At 38.9% G+C, this 23,533-nt stretch overlaps 2 protein-coding genes across 4 annotated transcripts; one reads left to right on the plus strand and one right to left on the minus strand.

Moving 5' to 3' along the window:
* The first annotated feature begins 5,288 nt into the window (after positions 1-5,288).
* On the plus strand, positions 5,289-6,412 carry LOC104421768. Its single transcript, XM_010033847.3, has 2 exons — positions 5,289-5,609; positions 5,693-6,412. The coding sequence occupies exons 1-2, from the start codon at positions 5,590-5,592 to the stop codon at positions 6,267-6,269; spliced, it is 597 nt and encodes a 198-aa protein (XP_010032149.2). The 5' UTR covers positions 5,289-5,589; the 3' UTR covers positions 6,270-6,412.
* A 1,005-nt stretch (positions 6,413-7,417) lies between these two features.
* LOC104421767 (kinesin-like protein KIN-UC) lies at positions 7,418-21,953 on the minus strand. 3 transcript variants are annotated; one of them, XM_010033844.3, is made up of 21 exons: positions 21,475-21,953; positions 20,455-20,555; positions 20,183-20,305; positions 19,186-19,371; positions 18,472-18,693; positions 18,200-18,359; positions 17,816-17,965; positions 17,218-17,306; positions 16,204-16,416; positions 15,898-16,032; positions 13,422-13,604; positions 13,011-13,142; positions 12,067-12,186; positions 11,793-11,921; positions 11,579-11,717; positions 11,392-11,484; positions 9,847-9,972; positions 8,759-8,884; positions 8,125-8,268; positions 7,903-8,031; positions 7,418-7,755 (listed from the first exon to the last, which is right to left on the minus strand). In XM_010033844.3, the coding sequence occupies exons 1-21, from the start codon at positions 21,701-21,703 to the stop codon at positions 7,592-7,594; spliced, it is 3,093 nt and encodes a 1,030-aa protein (XP_010032146.2). In that variant the 5' UTR covers positions 21,704-21,953; the 3' UTR covers positions 7,418-7,591. The 3 variants fall into 3 exon arrangements, with proteins under 3 accessions (XP_010032146.2, XP_010032145.2, XP_010032148.2); XM_010033843.3 differs by having other exon boundaries at positions 13,011-13,172; XM_010033846.3 differs by having other exon boundaries at positions 11,832-11,921; positions 13,011-13,172; positions 21,475-21,952.
* Between the last annotated feature and the right edge of the window lie 1,580 nt (positions 21,954-23,533).

The following is a 23,533-nucleotide window of genomic DNA, read 5'->3' on the forward strand; positions in this document are numbered from 1 at the left end:
AGGAAACCTTGGATGGGTTTCAAAGACACAACTTGGGAATGCCTTCTAAGCATAGGCAATTCTCAAGACGCCTAAACTAATTTCCCCCGAAACAAGACCAACAATCCTAGATAAGAAAACAAACAAAAAATTGAATCTTGACTGTACTTGGCTCTAGGAATAAAATACACTGCATTGGACTTAACAAGAACATAGAAATCTGAAAAGACCTTATTTCAGATTTCCTCAACGCCTTGTTTTTATAGGGTAACATTCTCCGAAAGACTCCAAATTATATGAAACTCGACTCACTTGAAAGCAGGTGCATAGGACTTTTCCACGACATATAGTTTTACCATATTGAATCATGATAACCCTTTACAATATCTGAACAAAATGACCCTTAGAGAAATGGACTCCAGCAGTTTCACGTTAGTTGTTGGATAAAACTTAGGATAATTATCCCCAAAAAAAAAAAAAAACCCTAAAACTATTGTACAATAACCAATTCAATCATAAATTTTTCAATTGTGTCAATTTAGTCCTAAACCTTTTGAAGATTTACCAACGTAGTCCTTTTGGTTAATTTTGACCGAAAATCACTAATATAGATACTTACCATCAATGCTGATCGTCCTAAGCGATCCAACCAACGCTAATGTAGAATTTTTTACTTTTTAAATTTTTAAGTTAATTTAATTTTCTTTCTTTCTTTCTTTCTTTTTAACTATTAAGGCTTGCGACCCTCGCCTAGTGGCCAACAAGGGCTTACGACCAACAAGGCCTTCATGACCCTCGCGAGATTAGGAAACTGAAATTTGCACCACGCAGGCAGCAGAACATGCTCCAAAAACAATTGTACAAGTTTTCAATAATTTGTATTTCGTAAAGGGTTAACTGTCTTTTGAAGTAGAAAGGAATAGTATTAGGCAACCCTTGCTAGTAGCAACCTTAACTGATTCAGAAATTAATTTATCCGAAACAACACAATGTTGGTAAAAGGAAAAGGAAGTGGAAAGGCCTATAATTGTTCAAATAAATCCAAAAAGTTATGAACACAAAAACCCTTTTAAAAGTAAACATGATGTTGGATTCCACTTTGCACTTTCCTACTTGGTTTTCGCAATTACCCACTCGATCCGGAAAATCTTGAGCAGTGGCGTTCGTCAAGGATGACACTGGGGCGGGACAGAGGAAGTAATAGAAGAAAAATAACAAAAGAAGAAGATATTAGTGGAAGCATTTATGATTGATAGAGGAAATAATAGATGAAAGAACAAATACATTACCAAACATTACACAAATCATCTGAAAATATTAGGACTAGGAATATATAAAATGAAGATTGCGGAGCGGCGCAGCATGGGCCATGAAAGTTTCTCCCATTCCGATTTGCCTCGATCCGGCGACATGGCGCTATAGTCACTTGGACGGATGAAGTTGCCATCCCTATGGTCCGCGCCATATTTCGGACGTACTTCAGACATAACCTTCTAATATAGCTGTCGGTAGCAACAACTAACAAACTTCATGTCCGAGGATATCGAACAGAAGATGCACATCAACTTCGCTTGCTGTCCAGCTTACTGTGTCCAGATGGTGGCCTCGGTGCATCCGCGAGTGGCCATCGCTGTATTGATAACATTTCGCAATGATCGATGGGGGGTTTGTATTAGAAAATGATTGCTCATATGGACTCCATTAAACATCTAACGGAGTTCCAACCTATTTATTAGATAGACTCGTTTCATAAATGATATAATTGATATATTCAATCACAGAGCTATAATTATACAAAAGAACTCGACAGATTCTCAAGGTCCCATCAGCTTGATCTGATAAAACAAGTTCTAGCAAATACAAATTAGTGTGTAGGACCAAATGGTCATGCAGCACGTGTACATTATTCACATGTGTGGTAAGGATTGTAGGTCGCACCAAACACATTATTGTTCTGTTTCTATTCTAAGAGTATAAATTTTGTGTAATTACCAAACACGTTGTTTTATTCATAAACTGTTCTAGAGAATAGAAAAAAAAATATTATTTCTAAAAAGAAATTATTCTCAGAAATAGAAATATTACCAAACGTACATTTCTCTTTTAAAAAACCTTATATGGGTTTTAAAGACACAACATGGGAATACCGTCTAATCATAGGCAATTCTCAAGACTCCCAAAGGTTTTTCTACTGAGACAAGACCAACAATCCGAGAGAGAGAGAGAGAGAGAGAGAGAGTTGAATTTTGACTCTAGGAATAAATTACGTTGCACTGGACTTAACAAGAACATAGAAGTATGAAAACAGAAATATTAAAGGACCGAATTTTGAGTTTACTTGACTCTAGGAATAAATTACATTGCACTGGACTTAACAAGAACATAGAAATATGAAAGGACCTTATCTCATATTTCCTCAATACCTACTTTTTTTTAGGGTAACATTCTCTGGAAGACTCCAAATTATATGAAACTCGACTCACTTGAAAGCAAGCTCTTGGAACTTTTCCACAACATATTATTTTACCATATTGAATCATGATAACCCTTCACAAAATCTTTACAAAATGACCCTCAAATTTTTGTCAAGAGAAATGGATTCCAGCACTGTCACATTAGGTGGTGGATAAAACTTGGGATAAATGTCCAAAAAAAAAAAAAAAGCCCTCAAACAATTGTACAACGGCCAAGTCAAACTTAAACTTTGCAATTGTGTCAATTCAATTCTAAACCTCTTGGGAATTTACCAATATCGTCATTTCAGTCAATTTTGGCCGAAAATTACTAACGTGAATCTAATAGTCCTAAGCCATCCGGTTGGCACTAATATAGAATTTTTTTAAAAAAAATTAATTTAATTTAATTTAATTTAATTCATTTTTTCTTTTCTTTACTTTTTACTATTAAGGCCTACAACCCTCACCTAGTGTCCAATGAGGGCTTGGGGTCGACAAGGGCTTCACGACCCTCGCTAGCAGCTAACAAGGGCTCGTGGGCCCTCAACTAGTGGTTGGTGAAGGTCATCGGGCCTCTACCAATGGCTTGGGATAATAAACAAATTATAAGAAAGAAAAGAAAAGTAAAAATTGAAAAAAACCACAAACATTTTCAAAAATTGTTCACGTTAGAACGTTAGCATCAACCATACCACGTTAGGATAGCCAGCATCCATTTTAGTTATTTTCAGCCAAAATTGGTTGGAATAATTATATTGATAAATCATCAATAGATTTGGGACCAAATTGACACGATTAAAGATTTATGATTGAATTGACAGTCGTACAATAAGTTTAGAACTTTTCCGAAAAATTTCCCAATAAAAGTTAATCCTTTTAAAAGATCCTTCGACATCTTGGAATACCTAGCATTACTATTCTATTAGAGCGCGTTTGGTAACATTTATGTTTAAAAATTGTTCCAGGAAACAGAGGAAAGAGAAATAGAAAAAAGTGTTTTCTGTTAGGGAACAATTTTGAACAAAAAAACGCATTTGGTAAACTTGTTCGGGAATAAAAAAATGAACATAAACACATTTGGTAAATTTGTATAATTTTTTTATTTCTTTTAATTTTTTAATATTTTATTTTATTTTTTTCTATTTTCTTTCTTATTTTTCTTATTTATTTTTCCTTTTTTTTTTTTTTTTTTTTTTCTTTTTCTTTTTTTTTTTTTTTTTTTTTTTTTTTTTTTTTCTTCTTTTGGCCGGTCGCCGGCCTCGGCCATGGCCAGCGGCCTCGCCCAGCCATAGCGAGGCTCGCCCCCAGCCGAGGCCGAGCTCGCCCAACGACCGGCAAGGCCGAGGCTCGCCGGCCGTTGGGCGAGCTCGGCTTAGGTGAGATCGAGCTCGCCCAGCCCGGCACGAGGTCGGCCTCGCCAGGGGCCGGCGACGCTCCGGCAAGGTCGTCGGCCCTCGACGGCCGGTCGCCAGCCATGGCCGAGGCCGGTGACCGGTCAAAGAAAAAAGAAAGAAAAAAGAAGAAGAAAAAAGAGAGAAGAAGAAAGTGTTCTAAATTTTGTTCCGAAACAATAAACAACTTTTTTTTTTTTTGTTTGTGTTTAAGGAACAAAAAAATAATTTTGGAATAAAACGCAAACAAACGCGTTTGCATTCCTTTTTTGTTCTCAGGAACAAAAAAATTAAAAACAGAAAAAAAAATCAAAACAAACGCAGCCTTAGATTTCCATTTCTTTACTAAAACTTATGTTCCGTCTATGGTGTCACATAAGGTTTTTTCAGTTTTGCTTTTTTGAGAGAAACATAGGAAAACGAGAGTTCTTCTCTGAATGTAATTTTATGCAGTGGGCAAAGCTTCTCTGGTGTATAAAGTAAAAATTGGCGAATCTATTATCTTTTCCACTGCATCAGTTAGATATACAGGAACGGGAAATTTGCACTACACATGCAAAAAAGTAGAACATGCTTCAAGAACAATTGTAAAAGTTTTCAATAATTTGTACTTCGTAAGGGGGTAACTGTCTTTTAAGCAGAACAGTATAGGAAACCCTAGCTAGTAGCAACCTTAACTGATTCACAAATTAATTTATCCGAAAAAAATAAAATTATTTTAAAGAAAAATGAAGTGGAAAGGCCTAGAGTTGCTCGTATAAATCCAAATAGCTATAAAACGAAAACCCTTTTAAAAGTAGACATGATGTTGGATTCCACTTTCCACCCTTCCTATTTAATTTTCGCAATTACCCGCTCGATCCAGAAATTCTTGAGCAGAGGCGTTCATCAAGGATGACACTGGGGCGGAACAGAGGAAGTAACAGAAGAAAAATGGCATATATATATATATATATTGGAAGCATTTATTATTGATAGAGGAAATAGTAGATGAAAGAACAAATATGTTACCAAACTTTACACAAATCATCTGAAAAAAATTAGGACTAGGAATTGTATAAAATGAAGATTGCAGGGCAGCGCGGGACATGAAAGTTTCCCCCATTCCGATTTGCCTCGCTCCGGCAGGACGGCGCTAGACGGATAAAACTATCATCCCTGTGTTCCGCGCCATATTTTGTACGCACTCCACACATAACCTTCCAATATAGCTGTTGGTAGCAACAACTAACAAACTTCATGTCCGAGGATATTGAACAGAAGATGCACATCAACTTCAGTCGCTGTCCAGCTTACTGTGTAAAAGGGGGTGGCTTCGGTGCATCTGCAGGTCACCATCACCATATTCATGACATTTCGCAATTATGGACCGGGGTTGGAATTTGGTAATGCTAGGTCACTCTGGAGTCTGGACTCCATCTAACGTCCAGCAGAGTTCCGAGTATTCACTGTGTAAGACCCGTTTCGTGTACAATGCGATGGATGGACTCAATTGCGTCGATATAACCATAGATCTATGAGTCTGACAGACTCGTGGTTCGATCGGTTCAATTTACCAGGATGAGTTCAGGCAAATACAAATTAGTCCGTAAGGGCCAAATGATCGAGCGGCACATGTCCACGTCATTCGTGTGTGTGGTCAGGATTGCGCCAAGGTTCAATTAAAGGAAGAACAAGGGGAGAATTTTCTCCCGTCCTCTCGGGTCTGAAGGCTATCAACAAGACAAAAGATACAGAAGAGCACGAAGAGAGGACATCTCTTCATGGCGACTCCCGCAAACGGGTATCTCTCTTTCTATCTCGAGCTTTACTATGATTTTTCGACGCATCTTCTTGTTTTTGATCTTCTCCTTTTCATTTCCTTAGAAATGACGCGAAAGTAGAAGAAGTGGCAAAGGCGGAGGAGAGGAAGTACTTCCAGAAAGTGCTGGACGACATCGTGGGGCTCAACTCGTGGTTCACGGTGGCCATGTTCGTGGGCCTCTCGCTAGCGAACCCCGGCCAGGTCCACAGCCTCGAGGAGGACCGCCCCGAGTGCGACCCCGACGCAAGGCTCCGCAAGCGGCTCATCTTCTACGAGATCGCGTCCTTCAGCTTCTTCATCTTCTCGGGCTTCCTGGGGAAGACCGTGAAGATCGTCCTCTACATCTACGAGAAGAAGAGGTACGCGGACCCGCCCAGGCAGACGTTCAGCCTCGTGGCGTTCTACCTGGCGATATACGGGACCATGACCGGGTGCCTGTTCTTGCTCCTGGCGATGGTCGACGTAGTTCAGATCAAGCTTGGGAAGGTCTCGTGCGGTAGCGATTACGCGGTCCGCACGGTGGCTGTGCTGGTGGGAGCAGTCGGAGTGGCTCTAACGATATATTTCTTCACGGTGTCGTATGGCATGCTGTTCACAGAGAGACCGATACGCAAAGCTAGTCCTCCTCCAGACCCTTAAAAACATGTTCAAATATTTTCTAAGCTTTATCAGACTTATTATCACGGTGAAGTCTTGTCGTTGGAAGATGTAATCCTATCGCTGCACAAAGTAATTCTTAATTTATCTTATGAAGAAGATTGACGGTCGGCGCGTTTGTACAATTTTTCTTTTTTTATTTCTTCAAATATAGTTTGTTTATACTTCTTCCCCTTTCCCCCAAAGTAGGCATCTCATATTCATTGTCCTGAGATCTACTTGCCACCATCTTTCACTATACCGTCATTGTCACCGCCGTTACCGACCCTGGCCAGATCACTGGAGTTGCTCTACTGACCTCGGCCTCGGGTATGAGGTCATGGACCTCCAATATCACTAAATTGAAGAGCTGAGAGAGAAAGAGAGAGAGAGAGATGACTTGGGGTAGAGAGCATCTAAGCAGCTCGTGGGGTCAGCCAGAGACAAGGAGACGAGGCTGGGGCGGTGGCAGATAGGGGTGGGCACTGGCTTTAATGAGGCGGGCGACCGCTCTAGCAGGTGGTTGGCGGTGAGTAATGAAAGGGAGTTTCGATAGGACTAGTGACCAAGTTAATTTAGACTCTTGTCTCTAAGCATACTGATATGGCATCCAACTTAACGCCCCTAACAGAAATGTGCCAATCCGATATTGTCGTGTCACAAAGTTCTAAGCAGATCGCTCTACACGGCAACAAATGACGAGCACCATATAGACACATCCTACTAAGCATAATTGTGAAACTTATGACTAATGAGAATTGGGAGATCTCTTTGGCATAAAAGATCTGTGCAAAGATGTTTCTACAATTTTTAAGGGTCGGATCCCTTAAGGTTAATAGCATCAATCGTGATCCATGAACCGAGTTTGTCATATGCAGGCTCATTGGCGCTATCAGATATCTAGGCTAAATGGTTTGAAGTCCAAAAGAAGACGAGAAACTTCAGACGAAATTGATTTTTCTCCAGGAGATAGATAACTATCTTTACTCAAAAATAAAATAAAATTAGCAGTCTCGATTATTCTTAGTAGATGCTTTGATCAGAAATTGTTGCATACTGAGTGTGACGACAATCGCTAGTTTGATCTTTCCCCTCAAATCTAAGTCCTTTAGAGCGCACGCGTTGAATAGGGCCAAAGCATGTAAGGAGAATCCACTGGAAGTCTATAATATGGCTCATATAATCTTAGCTTATAAAAATGCATTGTCAGTATAATGAGAAAGAGGTCTCTAGTTTAATATAATTCTACGAAGAGCATAAACAGGAGTTACATCTCAATATACAGTATATGCACTGTCATATATATTCAGAAGTGGCTACTCTCCCTACAGGTCGGTTTGATGTGTAGGGAACAGGTCAGTTTGATGCGTAGGGAAGAGATTCAAAGTCTTCTTCGCGAGGCTCCGGATGTCTTCTCTACTGGATTCAACTGAAATTCTTTGTATTCGTTTCACCGCCCCACTGGACATGAAATCCCTCCAATTATCCTCTGCAACAGCAATGCGACTCCATTAAAAACATATTAGAAGCAAGAGTAGCATGATGCCTGCCAAACACTCATGCCAGTAAAGTAATTTCTGTCGTATTATTTATTCAACCAACATTGAATGTTTACGTAATAGACAGAGTAGCTTACTGTTTTGGGCCAAGTGGCACAGAGCGAGCTCGATATGGCGCTTGATTGAAGTAGAAGCACAGTCAGAGTTTGCAAGCAACCACTCAAGGGCACCATCTTCCATGAGAAGTGAACGGCCTTTCCGATGTCCTACAGGAAGTCAACTCAGATTTTGAAAGAAAAGAAGGCCATCGGTTTACCAAGTGTTATCAAGTAACATCCTGAAGAGAAGCTGTGACTAACCTTGAATTACCGCTCGGGATTCACATTTGGCAAAATTAGCAATTCCTCTAGCAACCTGTGCCGAGACATCAGTAGTCCCTGATCTAACCATTCCCAGAAGTGCTTCCAGGCCTCCGTCTTCCTTCAACATCACATGCAATTTTTCTGTCACATGCAAACTTCAGGGCATCAGTCCATTAAATAAACACGCTTGATCTCAGAGAAAGCTGAAGCCATATGTAGTTTGTTTATCATTTATAGAAATCATATATAAGCCTGATTAAAAACCCAGTTTCTCCTCAATTCACATCCCTCAAACGAGGTTGTACAGGTTAAAGACCAAATGGCCGGGTTTCTAACGACAGGAAGATAAACTAGAGAGGATGAAGAAGCCAACAGAATTGAATTAGAAAGACTACGTAGGAGCTTTCAGCAAAACATTAAAGACTCTTTGCTAGTTTCTGGCGTATATGTTAAAAATTATTTGATCCGCGAAGTTTCTTTTTTTCCTTTCAAAGAACGGGCCAAGAAATAGCATCAGAGTGACTACAAAAAAAGAGAGATGTTCTGGCACGACACTCTCCATCCATGTGTAGTAGGGAACACATGATTAGACTAAAGCATTGCACTCATGTCAAAGATAGCTTCAGCTCACCATTTCCACATAAGTTAGCAATTGCACCAGCTACCATTCTTTGAGTCTGTGGATCATCTGTTGTAGATGCTACATTTGCAAGTAACCGAGCACCTCCTTTGCTCATTATCAAGCCTTGGTTCAACTCTAACATGGACAAGCACAGTAGTTAGAGTTGGTAAGATAATGAGTCAAGTCAATGAAATGCCATTAGAACGGTACTCTGGTGGGATGTACAATTTGGCACCAAAGTTTTCAAATCTGGAAAGGTTGAACAAACCGGTTCGATGGCTTCAGTTAGAACTACTAACATTATCATGATGTCCAAATTTGACTTTATCTCAGAAGTGATAAAAAATTTCAAGAAAAAATTCAGAAAGAAATTAGAAAAAATACATAGTAATTATTCACCGATTTTCTCACCTAAGATGGTCATGGTTAACGTTGTTACTCTCAAAATGCAAAATACACTGGTCAAAGCATGATGTGCCATAAAGTCTACACGATGGCTTTCAAGCTTCTAAGAAGTATTTTTCTATCTTTCGACTAGTAAATGGCAATACTTAGTGAGAATGTGAGAAGTGAGAGCACCAATCCAGCATAGAATGGAATGGACATGGGACTTTGAAGCAGTAAGTCAAAGACATTTCCAATTGTTACCCCTTGAATACTGCTTCAGGAAGAACAGTACAAACTTTTAGCTCTACTGAAGTTCAAAGTGAATGTTAATATTAGCTATCCTTAGTTCGTTGCTCTTAAAATCTTCATCATGTATAAGGTAGTTCTAGTTCACTGAGGTGTTCTCTGAGTTCTTTTACCCAGTGATCTCACAGAAAATCATAGCAAGTTCAGGAAATCGGGGGAAGTTGTACACTGCCTTGTATTGGTTAGCTTTCGCTGTAAAGAACTTTTTACTACATAGAGTCAATAACAGTGGATCACTACATTGCCTTCTGCAAGCTTTTACCAGCATGGATAAAGCGTCATTTCAATCAAAGAAACTGCATAAGACTCAATACTTGATAATAAAAATAAAGAAGAATCAATTAGCAACATGTTAAGTAAAAGCCTCAATTTTAGAATAAAGATATGTGAAGGACTTGAAGTACCGTTCATTGCCAAATTGGCAATGGCACCAGAGGCCACTCTAAGCACAGTTGCATTTCGTGATGACTGCAACAACATGAGCAGTGCATCCAAGCCTCCTTCCTCCACAATTTTTTCCTGATGAATGTCTGAAAGTACAAATAACATTGAGGTCAGAGCATCAAATCAGGTACATCACCTAGCATGCAAGATGGTCAGGCAGATTAGACAGTAAAAATTTGTGTACTCCTAATTGGGAAAACAATAGCGATGGATACAATTCTTGGGAATTTTCTAAGAACATAGGTTACACTCCTTTTTTCGTAACCAAATTCATGTGCTCTGGAATCTTAGAATCACCACCATGTCAGTTTAGTGGACACGAAGACTTCCGGGAAAGACATGGACTTGGGGATGCTGTTGAAAATCACATAAGAAAAGGATAATTCTTGAGAAATACCAACAAGATAAGACAAAACCAACTGACAAAGGAAGCCAGCAAAATTTACTTATAGATCTAGAAACATAAGGAGTTTCTTAATATTGAGCACTACTTTAAAATCATGCGGAGACCATGAAACAACTCGTGCAGTGATCAAAGATTTTGACAAGGAAAGAAATCTGGTCACGACCGTTCTGTTATATTGATAGTAATATGATTAGTTGAACCATCAATAATCCCCATGTACGCATCTCCACGTTGATAAAGTCTATAGTCAGGTTACCTAAATGTTGTTATCCCACATATAACGTTTTTGGAAGATTGCAAACTATGTAGATTTATCATATGGGTCTTGTTAACAAGTACCCTAGGGCACTAGTTAAGTAAAAATGAAAATAACACTTTCTAAGACACTTCCAAAATGGAAGACTTACACATTTTAATAAAGTCATTCACACAGTAAAATTTAAGTTTCCAAAGCACATTGACTAAACCTTAACAAGTGTCCTAATGCCACTCTTTAACATTTTTTCCTTTATCATATTAAGAAAAGCTTTACATGAAATTGTTCCCTAATGATGTAATGATATATTTATAATATATACAATCCCATTCAACAATAAAAAAGAAAAATGGAATTCCAACATTAATTACTGCCCAACATAAATCTTCATGTACCTAGCAAATACAAATATCTTCATGTAGCAAATCTCCCAAGTTTTACTTTTTCACTTAAAATAGGATGGACGGCTACCGTTATTTTCACATTCGTTCAACCACATTTAATTTAGCAAGTCATTAAGATAGACAAATCCCAAACATCATTGGGCGATTGTTAGACCACATCCTCTCCTTTACTCTCTTTCTTGACTTACTAGTCACCACTCAACCACAGCACAATCTACGTATCCACTTAGGAAAGTCAACCAAAAGAAGAATGTTTCAGTCATTATAATGCCTTCTTTTCTCAGCAATTATCATTGCAAGCCCTATTGAGAAAATCAAATGTCGCCCAATCTTCAAATGAACTCGAGAAATCCAAAGTGAGGGTGCCACTAGTGTTAGACAGGTAGGACTGACACATGTGATCAATGAAAGTCAGAAACTATGGCAATATTTTACGTACCTTCAGCTGCAAGATTAGCCACCACTTTCACAGCATGAATTTGGACATCAATATCTTCAGATGCTAACAATGCTAATATTTTTTCCAGACCAACTTCATCAAAGAAACAAATTGTAAGTTGCGATGAGCCTTGAGATTAACAGCAAATATAGGTGTAAGCTGTGAGCTATATTGGGATCTATCTTGCCTTCTTCACATATTTTCGCAATCGTGGTCCTCTGACTTGATTGTGTCTCCTTCAATGGGTTAGACTTATGGAGAACCCCCATAGACTCATCTGGTGAAAACCCTTTACCACCATTTTCTTTCATGTCTAGTTGCTTCTCCTGTACAAGGGTTGCCCATATATCAGTCCAGAAGCAAAAGAGTGTACTTCCTCTATGAATTCCAACTCAACTTATCTTTTGATCTTTCTCATTATCAGCTACAAGCTTCTTTACCTTAATTAGCTTATCTTCAATATTCTTTCTGTGCTTTTCTTCTTGTAGAAGTCTTTCCCTCATCATATGAAGTTCTTCCGTTAACTTTGCCTTTCATTGCAATAAGCATGTAACAAATCATTTTAAGTCGTTAACTCCACTGGGAAAAAGCTTGTATGTGATTCTTTGAGCTGTCATGGGTTGGCTCAAATTGCACTAAAGTAATACTTGAATAAGTGAAATTTGTCCACCATACCTTCTCATTTAAAAGAGCTTCATATTCTGCTTTTATGAATTGAAGTTCATCTGCACCTTCCTCATGAAGCTTGTGCATTTTTTCTAACTTCATGTTGAGTTCATTGATCTCTTTTTGCCCCTAAACATGAATGTAACAACAGAGCAATAATGAAAATGGTCCATAAGGGATTAAAAAGTTCCCTCATGAATTTACGAGACATAAACATCAGCAACACCATTTCCAAGAGAATCGCATTGATAATACAAATATCAAGCTGAGATAGAATCATTATGCATATCTGATGATGAAGTAACAGTAGACTGTAAAGGAAAATGCAATCTTGCAACTTCACAGAAATATGCTAGTTCATATGTTAACTGATTTATTAATTTAAGTTGAAAACTACATATTTTTCCAGGTCAAGACTCAAGCAGAAAATCCTCTCTCATCACCTTCCCTCATAGTTCAGGCATGACCAAATACTTGAAGATGCCAGTATGGGGGAAGCAACAGAATATCTATGACTGAAGAAATGCTAATGAGTTCCCTTCAGGAACTGGTTAAGCTATATTAGATGCCTTCAACATAACGAAAAGGTCTATTGTGCAAGTTTTAACGCCTTGTCAGGTGCCAAATTACTATCCTGCACTCTTTTGAATATCTCTCAATAACTTAAAACATAAATCTTAGAGAGAGAGAGAGAGAGAGAGAGAGAGTATCTTATAATGATACACTGTGCACTATTTAACAAAAACTTAGAATATCAAATCTTCAGAATTTTTATTTACAGGAGAAGGTAACCTGCAGAGCTTTGTATTTTGGACATCCCAAGGCAAATTACTAACCAAAAGGACATTAATTCAAGATTGTTACATTAAGTGAAAATTCTTAAAGGAATGCTAATCCCCACTCAACCCATTTAAGTGCCACTATGAAGGAAAAACGCTAGTCAAGAAATTAACCTGCATGGAGCTCTTCTTCGCCAAATCAAATTCCTCTTCAACGGCTTCAGAATGGTGATGTCTGTCCTCTATTTGCTTCATTAAGTCAGCAATTTTCTTCTCATACATCCGAGTAGTTTCATCAAGTGTCTTCTGACAAGAACAATGTTCCATCTCTTGTTGCTAATATTGGGGAAAAAAACTGCCTTCAGAATGTTGCAAAAGTTACAAATAATTTATAAAAATAAAGAGACCATCCAAAATAAGTATAGCAAATTGGCAACTTTCCCAGTATTAGTTTCTGAGATAACTTCTTGTGAAATTACAGTTACATTCTAGCATCATATAGGGAGATCCTAATATCTCATTTCATTGTGCTGCTTCTGTGCATTCTAAAGATACTGCAAATATTACGTGTTTTTCTTCACCAACCTTAATTTTTATCTGATGATCACTCAAAAGCTCCCTCATATGGTCTAATTGTTCCTCAGCATTTATGGCATGAGAACGATCTTCTTCTGATTGCCTAATCAACTCTGCTATTTTCTTCTCATACATCTGTGTGGTATCTGCCAGTACACTCTGATAGGTAGATGCTTCTGCACGCTGCTGCTCCTGAGAGCAACGAAGAACTTGTTTAAAGTAACAGGCTAAATTACAGTAAGTAGCATGTAACCCTTTATGTTTGATACCATGTCCAAGGATGTCTAATAAATGAAATGCGAACAAAAGAATCATGATGTACATGCATATAAAATGGGAGAGACAGCTGTCAGGCTTCCTTCTAGACCTCCAGTTGGTTTAAGCTACTGCTGTAAACTGGGAGAGATAACTGTCAAGCTTCCTCCTGGACCTCCATTTGGTTTAAGTTACTGCTGTGCTGGCTGTTGAAATATTATCCCACATCAATTGACAACGAGTTCTAAATACTCTTTATAATCATATGGTTTCCTCCACCTAATAGCTTAAACTTTTGGATTGCACTTTCTAACATGGTATCCAAGCCAGTGTTATCCTTTTCGCGAATGTGCATGGTCAAAATTCCATGTGAATGTGTGTAGTCAATTTCACGTGCCACTCGTAATCAGGCTTGTGCGTGAGTGGGGGTGTTGAAATATCATCCCACCTCAATTGAAAACGGGTTCTAAATGCTCTTTATATTTATGTGGTTTCCTCCACCTAATAGCCTAAGTTTTTGGGTTGGACTTTCTAACACCAAACCATACAGCCGTCTAGCAAGATAACCCGAGATAAAGCTAATGACACAAGTTACTTCATTGGCTGGTCTCACATCTTTAAGGAAGAGTTAATGGTATGGCTTGCCTGCAGGTTGGGTGATTTTATTTGCACATGCCTGAGATAATTTTATAAAAGTCAAACATTAATAAATTTCATGATGGGGTTTGCTCCACTTTTCATGTTATTTCTTATTCAACTTCCACACTTACTTAAACATTAGGACACTAACTCTTGAAAGAATGGGTTTCAGGACGAGAAATTAGCATTTTAACCACAATCTTCCCTTTTGATCTCAGCAACCAAAACCTTTACCTATAGAAGTATTACAACCTACGAGGCATTCCATGCAGAGAAAAATGCTAGGTCACTGATTCTCATTACACAGACTTCAAAACAATATTAGCGGGAAGGGTTATTTTTCAAGACCCAGCCTCTGTCACACATTGTTGACAATATTTTCAGCACTATAGCCAGGCAAACCATAAAAAGACATAAAATTAATGGGAAAACACACAAGCTGGCTATTGCAGCTGGATTGAGAAGTCAGATCAGGTTAAATGGGGTTCGATCAATCTATCCACAGCCACCACAGGGTTGGCTACCTCAAGGTTTGACACACCTGCCAATCGCCATATTAAAGTTGGTCTTGAGCTTTTGCCTTTTGTATCGGGCAAAGCCAAATCCAGAATACAGAGTTTGCAATGGGCAGGCCTGGCCTGGGCCTTCAAAAATTGAGCTTACTTAGCCTGCCTAGATCCAATTTTTTTCCTTTTTGTTATCTTTTTGCACCAAGCTTCACTTTTCAATTGATTTTGGATGGACTTTAAATGGCAAAAGTGTATGGATATAGATGTGGAAGAGCCCGGCCTGACATGAGCCTATGCTCTGGGATCGAACGCCATTGAGCTAATGTCAATTAACAGATAAAATGTGCAAGCTTTCCAGAAGAGATTAATAGGTGAGTTTTAAGCTTTAAAATCTCATAAGGAGACTAGTTGTAACTACACATGTGAAGATGTTGCCTTTGCCTACTGGGGAAAGAAGTTCAGGTTGTGTTGCTCCTCTCTTGAACATATGGAGGCATAAGTCGCTAGGTCTTAGTCAAGTGATATTTAAATTAACACTTGAGATGGTGATTCAACAGCCAACTCCTTGGCATCCAATCAAGTAGTTTTCCCAACAGTGATCAGTTGGACCTTCTCTGGCTGCATGCTAGCTTGCTTTAGCAAAGTAGGTAATTGTAATTCATATAACTGAACAACTCAGATTCCACAGCTCAGTGGCTTAAAACAATAAAACAGTTAGAGATAATTATCATTAACTAACTTGATTTGGTCTCAATACAAGAAAAAAAAATTAAGAAACCGTGGCTTTCGAAAGTCAAATTAGTTGAGGATTTTTTACCCTATGATTTTACTGTAGATTGCATAAGAACAAAAGTTAATTGCATTGACACCAATTTTGCAAGTAATTAAACTGGCTCTCAGAGCATTATGCCAGTCAATTTAGAAAAAAATGATAGCAAGTTCCTATCATGCTGCAACATTGTCCCAAATTTTATTATAGAGAACTACCATGATATGGAATGTTCAGCAAGAAGGCACCACCAACATAGTAAGGGAAGAGGAAATGTCTTCAGAGAAGTAAAGCATTTAAATGAAGGAGGTACCTGGATGTAATTTAGATTTGCTTGGAGCTCTAAAATCTTGTTATGCATCAGATCATTCTGATCTTTCTGGCGGTTTAAGTCAATTAAAATGTCTTTCATCTCTGACTCCAGCCGCCCATTTTCCTTTTCTAAGAACTGGAAGAAGATGAAGAAGCATTACTGAAGGGACATTTGAAGAAAGTATAAGAAAACTGTACTTATTCCACCAGACAAACCAGACAAGGAACTAGGAAACTAATCTGAACCAGCGACAAAACGGTGACATTATATAAATGAAGCTGTAACACTAGCAATAGAGTCAACTACCTCGGACCTTTTCATTAGACTTTTTTCTGCCCCGGAAAAAGAGTCTTCACACTCCTTAAGCTGTCTCTCCAATTTGCCCTTATCACTCTCTCTCAACTTTTCCAGCCTGTCAACTTCTGCAGTAAGGTGGTCTACCTGACTCTCCAACTTACGGCATAAACTTTCATAATCAAATTCTTCTTTGAGTTTCATCACATTAACAATTTTCATTGCCTGCAAAAGCAACTCATTGTCAAGCTTCCCTGGCATTTTATCAAAGAGATCGGCAGATGATGTATGTATACACACATTTATGAATCCACGTGCATTAATAGAGACATGCATGCAGTTAAGAAAGTATGTTGGCATGCATCTACTAACACCTGTGTGCATGAATGCGCCTACCTGCAATCACACACACAAAAAGTACATCCATATATTTCTGTTATTCTCTTGTCTATTCTTTTCTTCCCCTCTTTTCTTCAGCACTTTCCAGTTTCAGCTTCACTTTCTAGAGCAGAATTCGTTCAGCACATCTTTCACAAACATCAGAGGATCATTCTTATATTTTATATACGTCACTTTTAGCTATGTTGTTTTACAGCTGCTGTCCTGATCTTCCCAACAAAGGTAAAAACCAAAAGAAACATTCTCAGAGATCAGCTCTCTATGGCAGATAAGAGCAGTTAGACCACAATCATTATCTTCTTAGACATATACAGATTGCTATTTGTATCTTCTAATTAATTCAGCCAAACTTAAAATTGAAACGGTGAACAACTTATCATCTGAAATGAACCAGATTCACAGATAGGAAAAGAAAACCCAGAACTTTAAGTAATGGGGTTCTGATTGATCTGCTTCCAAGGAACTCATTGCGATAGAGGTGTGACAATGAACTCGATATGATCATTAATATCAGAATTAAACTTCAGAAGCTATAGATTGACAAATACCAATATGTATTGCACAATGATTTGCAGTATTTTGCATAATGAACTCTTATCTAGCACAATGAACTCTTATCTATCTCACCCGCTGCCCAAACATTATCGTGCTAGTGGTCTCAGCATAATGTCGTGCAGATGGCCCAATCGTTATGATAAGCGAGGTCCTTGCCGAACCTATCACATAAAAACTAATGACAAGCTGAGGAAGAAGATTTGCAATGATATGCTTGAAATATTAATTCTTAACTGAATCATTCATCTAGGATGGCTATAGCATACTCAAATCTTAAAAGAATAAAAGCATGCTAATGAAAGAATGATAGCATGTAATTGGATAAAGCCGTTATTTTGCACACCAAGAAGCTGTTGTTGCATTCACAACCAGTGATGAATACAGATATATGGAGAAAATATGTACGTACATATGTACTACTGCCAACAGTCTTCATCAGAAAACATGTCCACAGATGGAGGATATGATGTGTCTTGCAACTAAGTCTGGCAGTAAATGCATGTTTAAAATTTGAAGATTGAAGTAAGACAGTGCGCTAGATTAAATGATTGGGATCTTAATTTAGTAACTAGAAGGTTGGTGTTGCAAACAAAGTTTTCAAAGTTCTTTACATTCTCTAGGAAGCTAGTATTAAGTTAAGAACGGATAACTTAAAGTAGTATTCATGCACCTCCGAATGAATCACGAAGCAATCTTGTCAGTTTAGAGTCCCTGAAAGGTATATGCGCACTGTTCTCAGCCAAGGCATTTATGCATTTGCCGAGAGAAGTGAGAGAAAGATTAATAAACTTAGCCTCTTCAAGTAAGTGGCCCTCACTGCCTGCATCAATAACCACAAGAAAATCCATAAAGTACCATTCTGAGGACGCCAAAATTCCTAAGGACAAGCATAAAATGTAGGAAAAGTGTAGAACTTGCAACACAGTGTATCTGCCACAGAAACTTCAGGAAACAACTGTATAACTATGAATAAAAGATATGTTGAGTATCAAATGTGAGTGTGGCCAAAGGATCAGGGAATAATGGTAAGAACAATTAAAGAATAGTCACAAACCAGATTTATCCAGTCTTTCTGAGCCAGCAAGATCCACGATGAGCAATTTGCTTTTGCGAACTATAGGAATAGGCTTGCTACGATGTAAATCAGTCTGATCCCTGTCCTGGAGATTGTTCTCATCTTTATCTTGACCATCAACATATCTTCGAACATTGACCTAGGATTATGAATCATTCCTTCAGTGTTAATATCACGTCAATCAAAAGAACAAAAATGTCCTCTAGAAATTAAGGTACAACAATTCTATAAAATCTACAAAAAATGCCCACCATGAGAATCGCATGACTGCACGAAGATTCAGTATTTAGCTTTGTATTAGCCGCATGACGATTTGCTTCACCAATTTGCAACAACTCTTGAAAATGATCAACACCATGAACATTAACTACCGTGGCTCCAGGCAACGACAGCTCCCCCGTTTTGGGGTCCTCGCTAATGGGAATGTTGATTTTTCCCGGAGAGAGCAAATCTTGTATGGATTCCATATATAACTGAGATGCAATGGTCAAAAAAAAAAAAAAAAAAAAAGATTTCAGTGGAGGTAATTTGCAATTAAAACCTTTACGTATATTTGATCATGAATAAGCCCCAACCAAATATTGCATAATCAATGAGAGAAGCATGCAGAAAGACAATAAACAGACAGAAGCTATTTGTGCATCATATACTGAGTGACAGGACCTTATTTTCAGTGCAGAGCATATTGATGTGGCTAACATTTAAAGCAGTTCATATCACAAGTTTGTACTATAAACAATTATGAGAAATAGGGTTCAAAGGTATAAACCTCACAAGGTTGACCTTAGTCAACCAAGAGTAGAAGAGTTATTTGATTAAAGAGACTAAAACTTCCAACGTCTGTCTAGCTTCTACACTTAAATAAGATAGCACATTGCTGATATATGAGTTTTTCTTGCTAGGCAGTTCTGTTCTAGCTGATAAAAACATGACACAGTTAATGCATCACATGTCAACTTAATTACCTGCAGATAGGATACTTCCACACTATCAGAAGCGTGAGAAATATTAGAAATGATGTCCTCCAAAGCTCTAACCATTATACCACGTTCTGATACATCATCTTTGCCTAGTCGCCCAACTGTGTATGTCTTGCCAGTGCCAGTTTGACCATAAGCCATGATAGTCCCATTGTAGCCACTCAATACACTCTGCGGAAAAGCAAAGCTCACTGACAAACTTTTCATTATTCCCAACACCACCCCCCCCAGCCCAAAACAGAGAGAGCGAGCAAGTGAGAGAGAGAGAGATTCAGATAGCACACTAGACCACCATTTAATCCCAAAAAGTTCTAAGTCCACTCTTGTCATCCGAAATTTCAAAATCTAATACTCAATATTTTGAATGGCATAGTAATCCAGCATGGAAAGTTAAAGAACATCTTAGATTTATTTCAAACTTAGTAAGTAACACCTGGTAATATACTTGTATTGTTCTGCTGTAGTGATAAATCTATTGTTATCAAACAAATCAATCTACTTTTTATAAAGTGTAAGGTCCAAGTCTATTTAGAGTATTCTTGAAGATGATTCCAAAGGATTGGAGATCATGTTACTGGCAAGTTCATTATCTAAGTTAATACATCCATCACTCTAATTCCTCTGTAAACAGAGAATTATTATCAACCCCTCACCTATAGATTATATAGTTTAGATATATATAGGTTGGATGTGCATATGACAAAATATTTATTGAAGACTTTTATTTTTTTTTTTTATCAAGTTATTGGAGACTTAGAGAGTGGATACTTGAGCATAATTCTATGGCATATTGTAACTTGTTTGATTACAAATTCTGAGATAAAGCCTCTCCACTGAAATTGCTCTACACTGACATTATAAAATGAAACAATAAATAAGTTCTCCCTTAATAGAGTTTCTGTGACAGAAGGATAATGCCCTGTGCACACTTTCAATTGCATATACATACCAGTGAAGATTCTCATACACTTAATTTACTTACCTCAACAACAGGTTTTGCTACCACTTCATAAACACGTCTTTGGGAGGCAGTATCCGTGAAGACTTCATCAAATCTATATGATTCAGAATTCCAATTATTTTTTCTCAATTTTAACCGCTTCAACTACATGAAAGCACAAAAATTTTAAGTTAGCTCAAAGGCTATATTGATGTTCCTTGCAAAACATGTTCATGTGGTAAGACTGCAGTACAGATATTCACTCCCAACTCAGCAAAGCCGTACATCTGGGTTTTTAAATAAAGATAACCAACCTCAGGCTGCAATTCGACACAATCAGCATAGTCAGCATCCAAGAGTAGATCCTCCGAGTTTCTTGGTCTAAGTCTGACAGCGACTCTAACCCTGCCTGAATCTGTAAATTCCAACAAGCTTTAACTTGAGAACTTGAAAAGCTAAAGGCAACAGACGAAATGCATCAATTTCTTTCAATTACGGGAGAACTGCTATAAAATTGTTTGTCAAGCTTCATAATCAAATGAAACAAAATTAAACTTATTGCTAATATGAGCACGGACTAGTTGATGGTCCAACTAAGGCAAAAAAATCTAGTGGGAGGGAATGCGGGGCAGCTAAGGGATCTATACCTTGCATCGGTGCACCAAATCATAAAATTTGACATCACAAACTATTGTTGCACAAAGTTTTTAATTAATGGATTATTGCCCTGCTACCTGAATAATGACTTAATCGTGGAAATTATGATAAAAAATCGAGCTTTAATCAGCAAATCATTTTGCAGTCATAGTTACTTTACATACAAAATACAAAGGTCCTTTCAAATTCAGAAACTTAATGGCAGATAAAAATGCGACGCCACCTTAAGGAAGTAAAGTCAATAGAGGACACGGCTCGACGTGTATGCACTCTTTTCGAAGTTAAGTTTGAAGAGCAGTACTAGATAGCCGCGAAATCAATCAAGTTGTCAGCTTCAACTCTTCTGCATATCTCAACTACAGTTACAAAGTAGCATAGGACCTTCTTCGAAGCATCCACGGTCATGCGTTATACCACGACAAACATGTCTACTACCCTTTCTGCCGCGAAAACAGAATCTCAACTTCAACTTCGAGCTCGAGCTTCAAATCAAAAGTTTCTTCGAAGCCGAGCCAAAGCCTAACGCGAGCCATGGCACACATGATCGAGCCGAGAGCTCAAGCAAAACTCAGTTCCAACCGAGCCAGAGCACCGACCCCGTCCCCATCCAAGTCAAGCCAAAACCCAAAACCCAAAACCCATTTCCTCAAATGCCAGAGAGAGCAAGGAAAACCAACCTTCGTCGGCGCTGGCATTGGAATGTGCTCGGGAGGTAGGGGTGACGGAGCGCCTGACGCCCGGAGCTTTGGGGCGAACGTTCTGTCCCTGGCCTGCGTTGCCGCTACTCCTCGCCGCCGCCGCCGCCGCCGCAGCCGACGACGACGACGAAGAAGAAGAAGAAGTGCCATGAGAGCCGCTGCCCGCTCTCAGATGGTGGGTCGCTCTCGAACCGGACCCCGTGGCCATGGCTTCCTGGTTCCTTCAGGACGCGCTGCAAAATGAGAATGCGGGGGAGCACCGAGGAGCGCGACAGCCTTCCTTGTCGAAGCTCTTCAACGAGTCGAATCGGTCGCGGCAGATAGATCGAGGCCGGCACGACGCGTGAGAGAGAGAGAGATTGTCGCTGGGCGTGGTGGAGAGACGGCAGGATTTTTTTTTTGTATGGAGCAGCGACGACGAGGATCGACCGATCATTGGCGGTACGGGAATTTTATTATTTCGAAGATTTTCCTTCTTTTTCGAAAGTTTGAAAAAGGCGATGGTTTTGGCGACAGACAACGAGGTACGGTCGTCGGTGTCTGTCTGGAAGGGGTACGACGTGGATCCCACGAGCTAAAGAACCAACGTCGCTTTCGGGCTTCCGCCGATACATCAGGCGGGGGATGCACGGGATGATGAAGAAGCCCATCAATAAGTCAGCCTTTCCCAATCTTTCAGCGACGGCTAAAGTTGAGATTGCACTTGTCGCGACCGCGACGCGATTGGCCGGAACATCGCACTCATCATGACCCTCATCATCATCATCCTCATCAACGTGGTGTGATGCGTAAAATGCTTTTTTCATTTTCGATGGGGGCGTTCCATGTCCCGAACATGATTTTCAAATGTGATGTCGGGTGTTTGGCGAAGTCTTACTTAGGCTACATTTGATTCAGCATTTCCAAGGACCCTAAAAGCCTTTTAGGGAAATACTGAACCGTTTGGTTCAATCTTTTTTGCTAGCTTTCAGTTTTCAATTTGCATTCAAAATACTAAAAGCTCAAAATTAGTAGAGACTAGTTTTGGGCTTTCAATATTCGGCGAAATGTTGAAAAATTTTTTTCTTCCAAAACTACCCTTACTAATTTTTCATATTTCCGATTTTGCCCTTGCTTATTTTTTTTTTAATTGAAAAATGAGGTAGCCCTTCGCCGGCCGCCGGCAAGCCATATCTGGCACTGGTGGCCGTCAATTGAGGTCGCCCAAGGTCGGGTGACCTCAAGCAAGGGTCGCGTGACCCAACCGAGGGCCGCTGGAGGTCGACCAACCTCGGGCGACCCTCGACGAGGGTCTCGCGACCATAATCTATTTCATTGCAATGGTTGTGGACTAATGTAAATGCTTTAGTTAATAAAAAGAAAAGAAAGATGAACATCTTACACTCGCCATAATCTATTTCTTCTTCCTTAGATTGTTGTCTCCTACGTTGATGTCTTGCTATTTGTCTTCATGTGGAAGTTTGTCTTGCGTTGTTGAATCGTTCCATTCATTTGCTAAAGACTTTGCCATAATTATAAGTGAGATGTGTTTTGTCTTATGGGTAATCTTAAATTTCTGTTCCTGTTTCGAAGGAGGGGCAACGGATATAGCTTCTTATTTTATTCGTGTCCGACCTGATCCATAAGACAGGTAAGATGGAATTCCTCTCGTCATAAAACTATAATAATTTATTGTTAGGTGTCGAGGACTCCTTAAGCGTTTAGCTAATCCCTGACAATACACTGGCTGTTATGTCTCATATATATTAAAATATTACTGTAGAAACATAGGTCTGTACACTCGCCGGTCGAATCCCATCTCTTGCTATTGGACATGAATTTTGCTAAATGGAAATGTGTTTTGAAAGTCTAAGTGATAACCATGTAATTTGTACGGCTGCTTAGGGCCTGTTTCGTAAACAGTGCCTAGTATTATTTTTTTTTTTGTCGAAAAAAAAAATAGAAATCCGTTTGATAACTTTTTATTCCTAAGATTCGAGAATGGATTTGAAACAGAATAAAAAGAATAGAAAAAAATAACTTCTTTATTCTTAAGAAC

This window comes from Eucalyptus grandis, chromosome 10, assembly GCF_016545825.1.
Source record: "Eucalyptus grandis isolate ANBG69807.140 chromosome 10, ASM1654582v1, whole genome shotgun sequence".
Lineage (NCBI taxonomy): Eukaryota > Viridiplantae > Streptophyta > Magnoliopsida > Myrtales > Myrtaceae > Eucalyptus > Eucalyptus grandis.

Excerpts from the sequence above, each read along its gene's own strand:
- LOC104421767 (XM_010033843.3), bottom strand. The coding sequence starts at position 21,703 with ATGGCCACGGGGTCCGGTTCGAGAGCGACCCACCATCTGAGAGCGGGC. Across the intron at positions 20,306-20,454 it reads GTGTCGAATTGCAGCCTGAG|TTGAAGCGGTTAAAATTGAG; the intron begins GTTGGTTATCTT and ends GCTTTCATGTAG. Across the intron at positions 19,372-20,182 it reads TAGCAAAACCTGTTGTTGAG|AGTGTATTGAGTGGCTACAA; the intron begins GTAAGTAAATTA and ends GCTTTTCCGCAG.
- LOC104421768 (XM_010033847.3), top strand. The coding sequence starts at position 5,590 with ATGGCGACTCCCGCAAACGG. Across the intron at positions 5,610-5,692 it reads ATGGCGACTCCCGCAAACGG|AAATGACGCGAAAGTAGAAG; the intron begins GTATCTCTCTTT and ends TCATTTCCTTAG.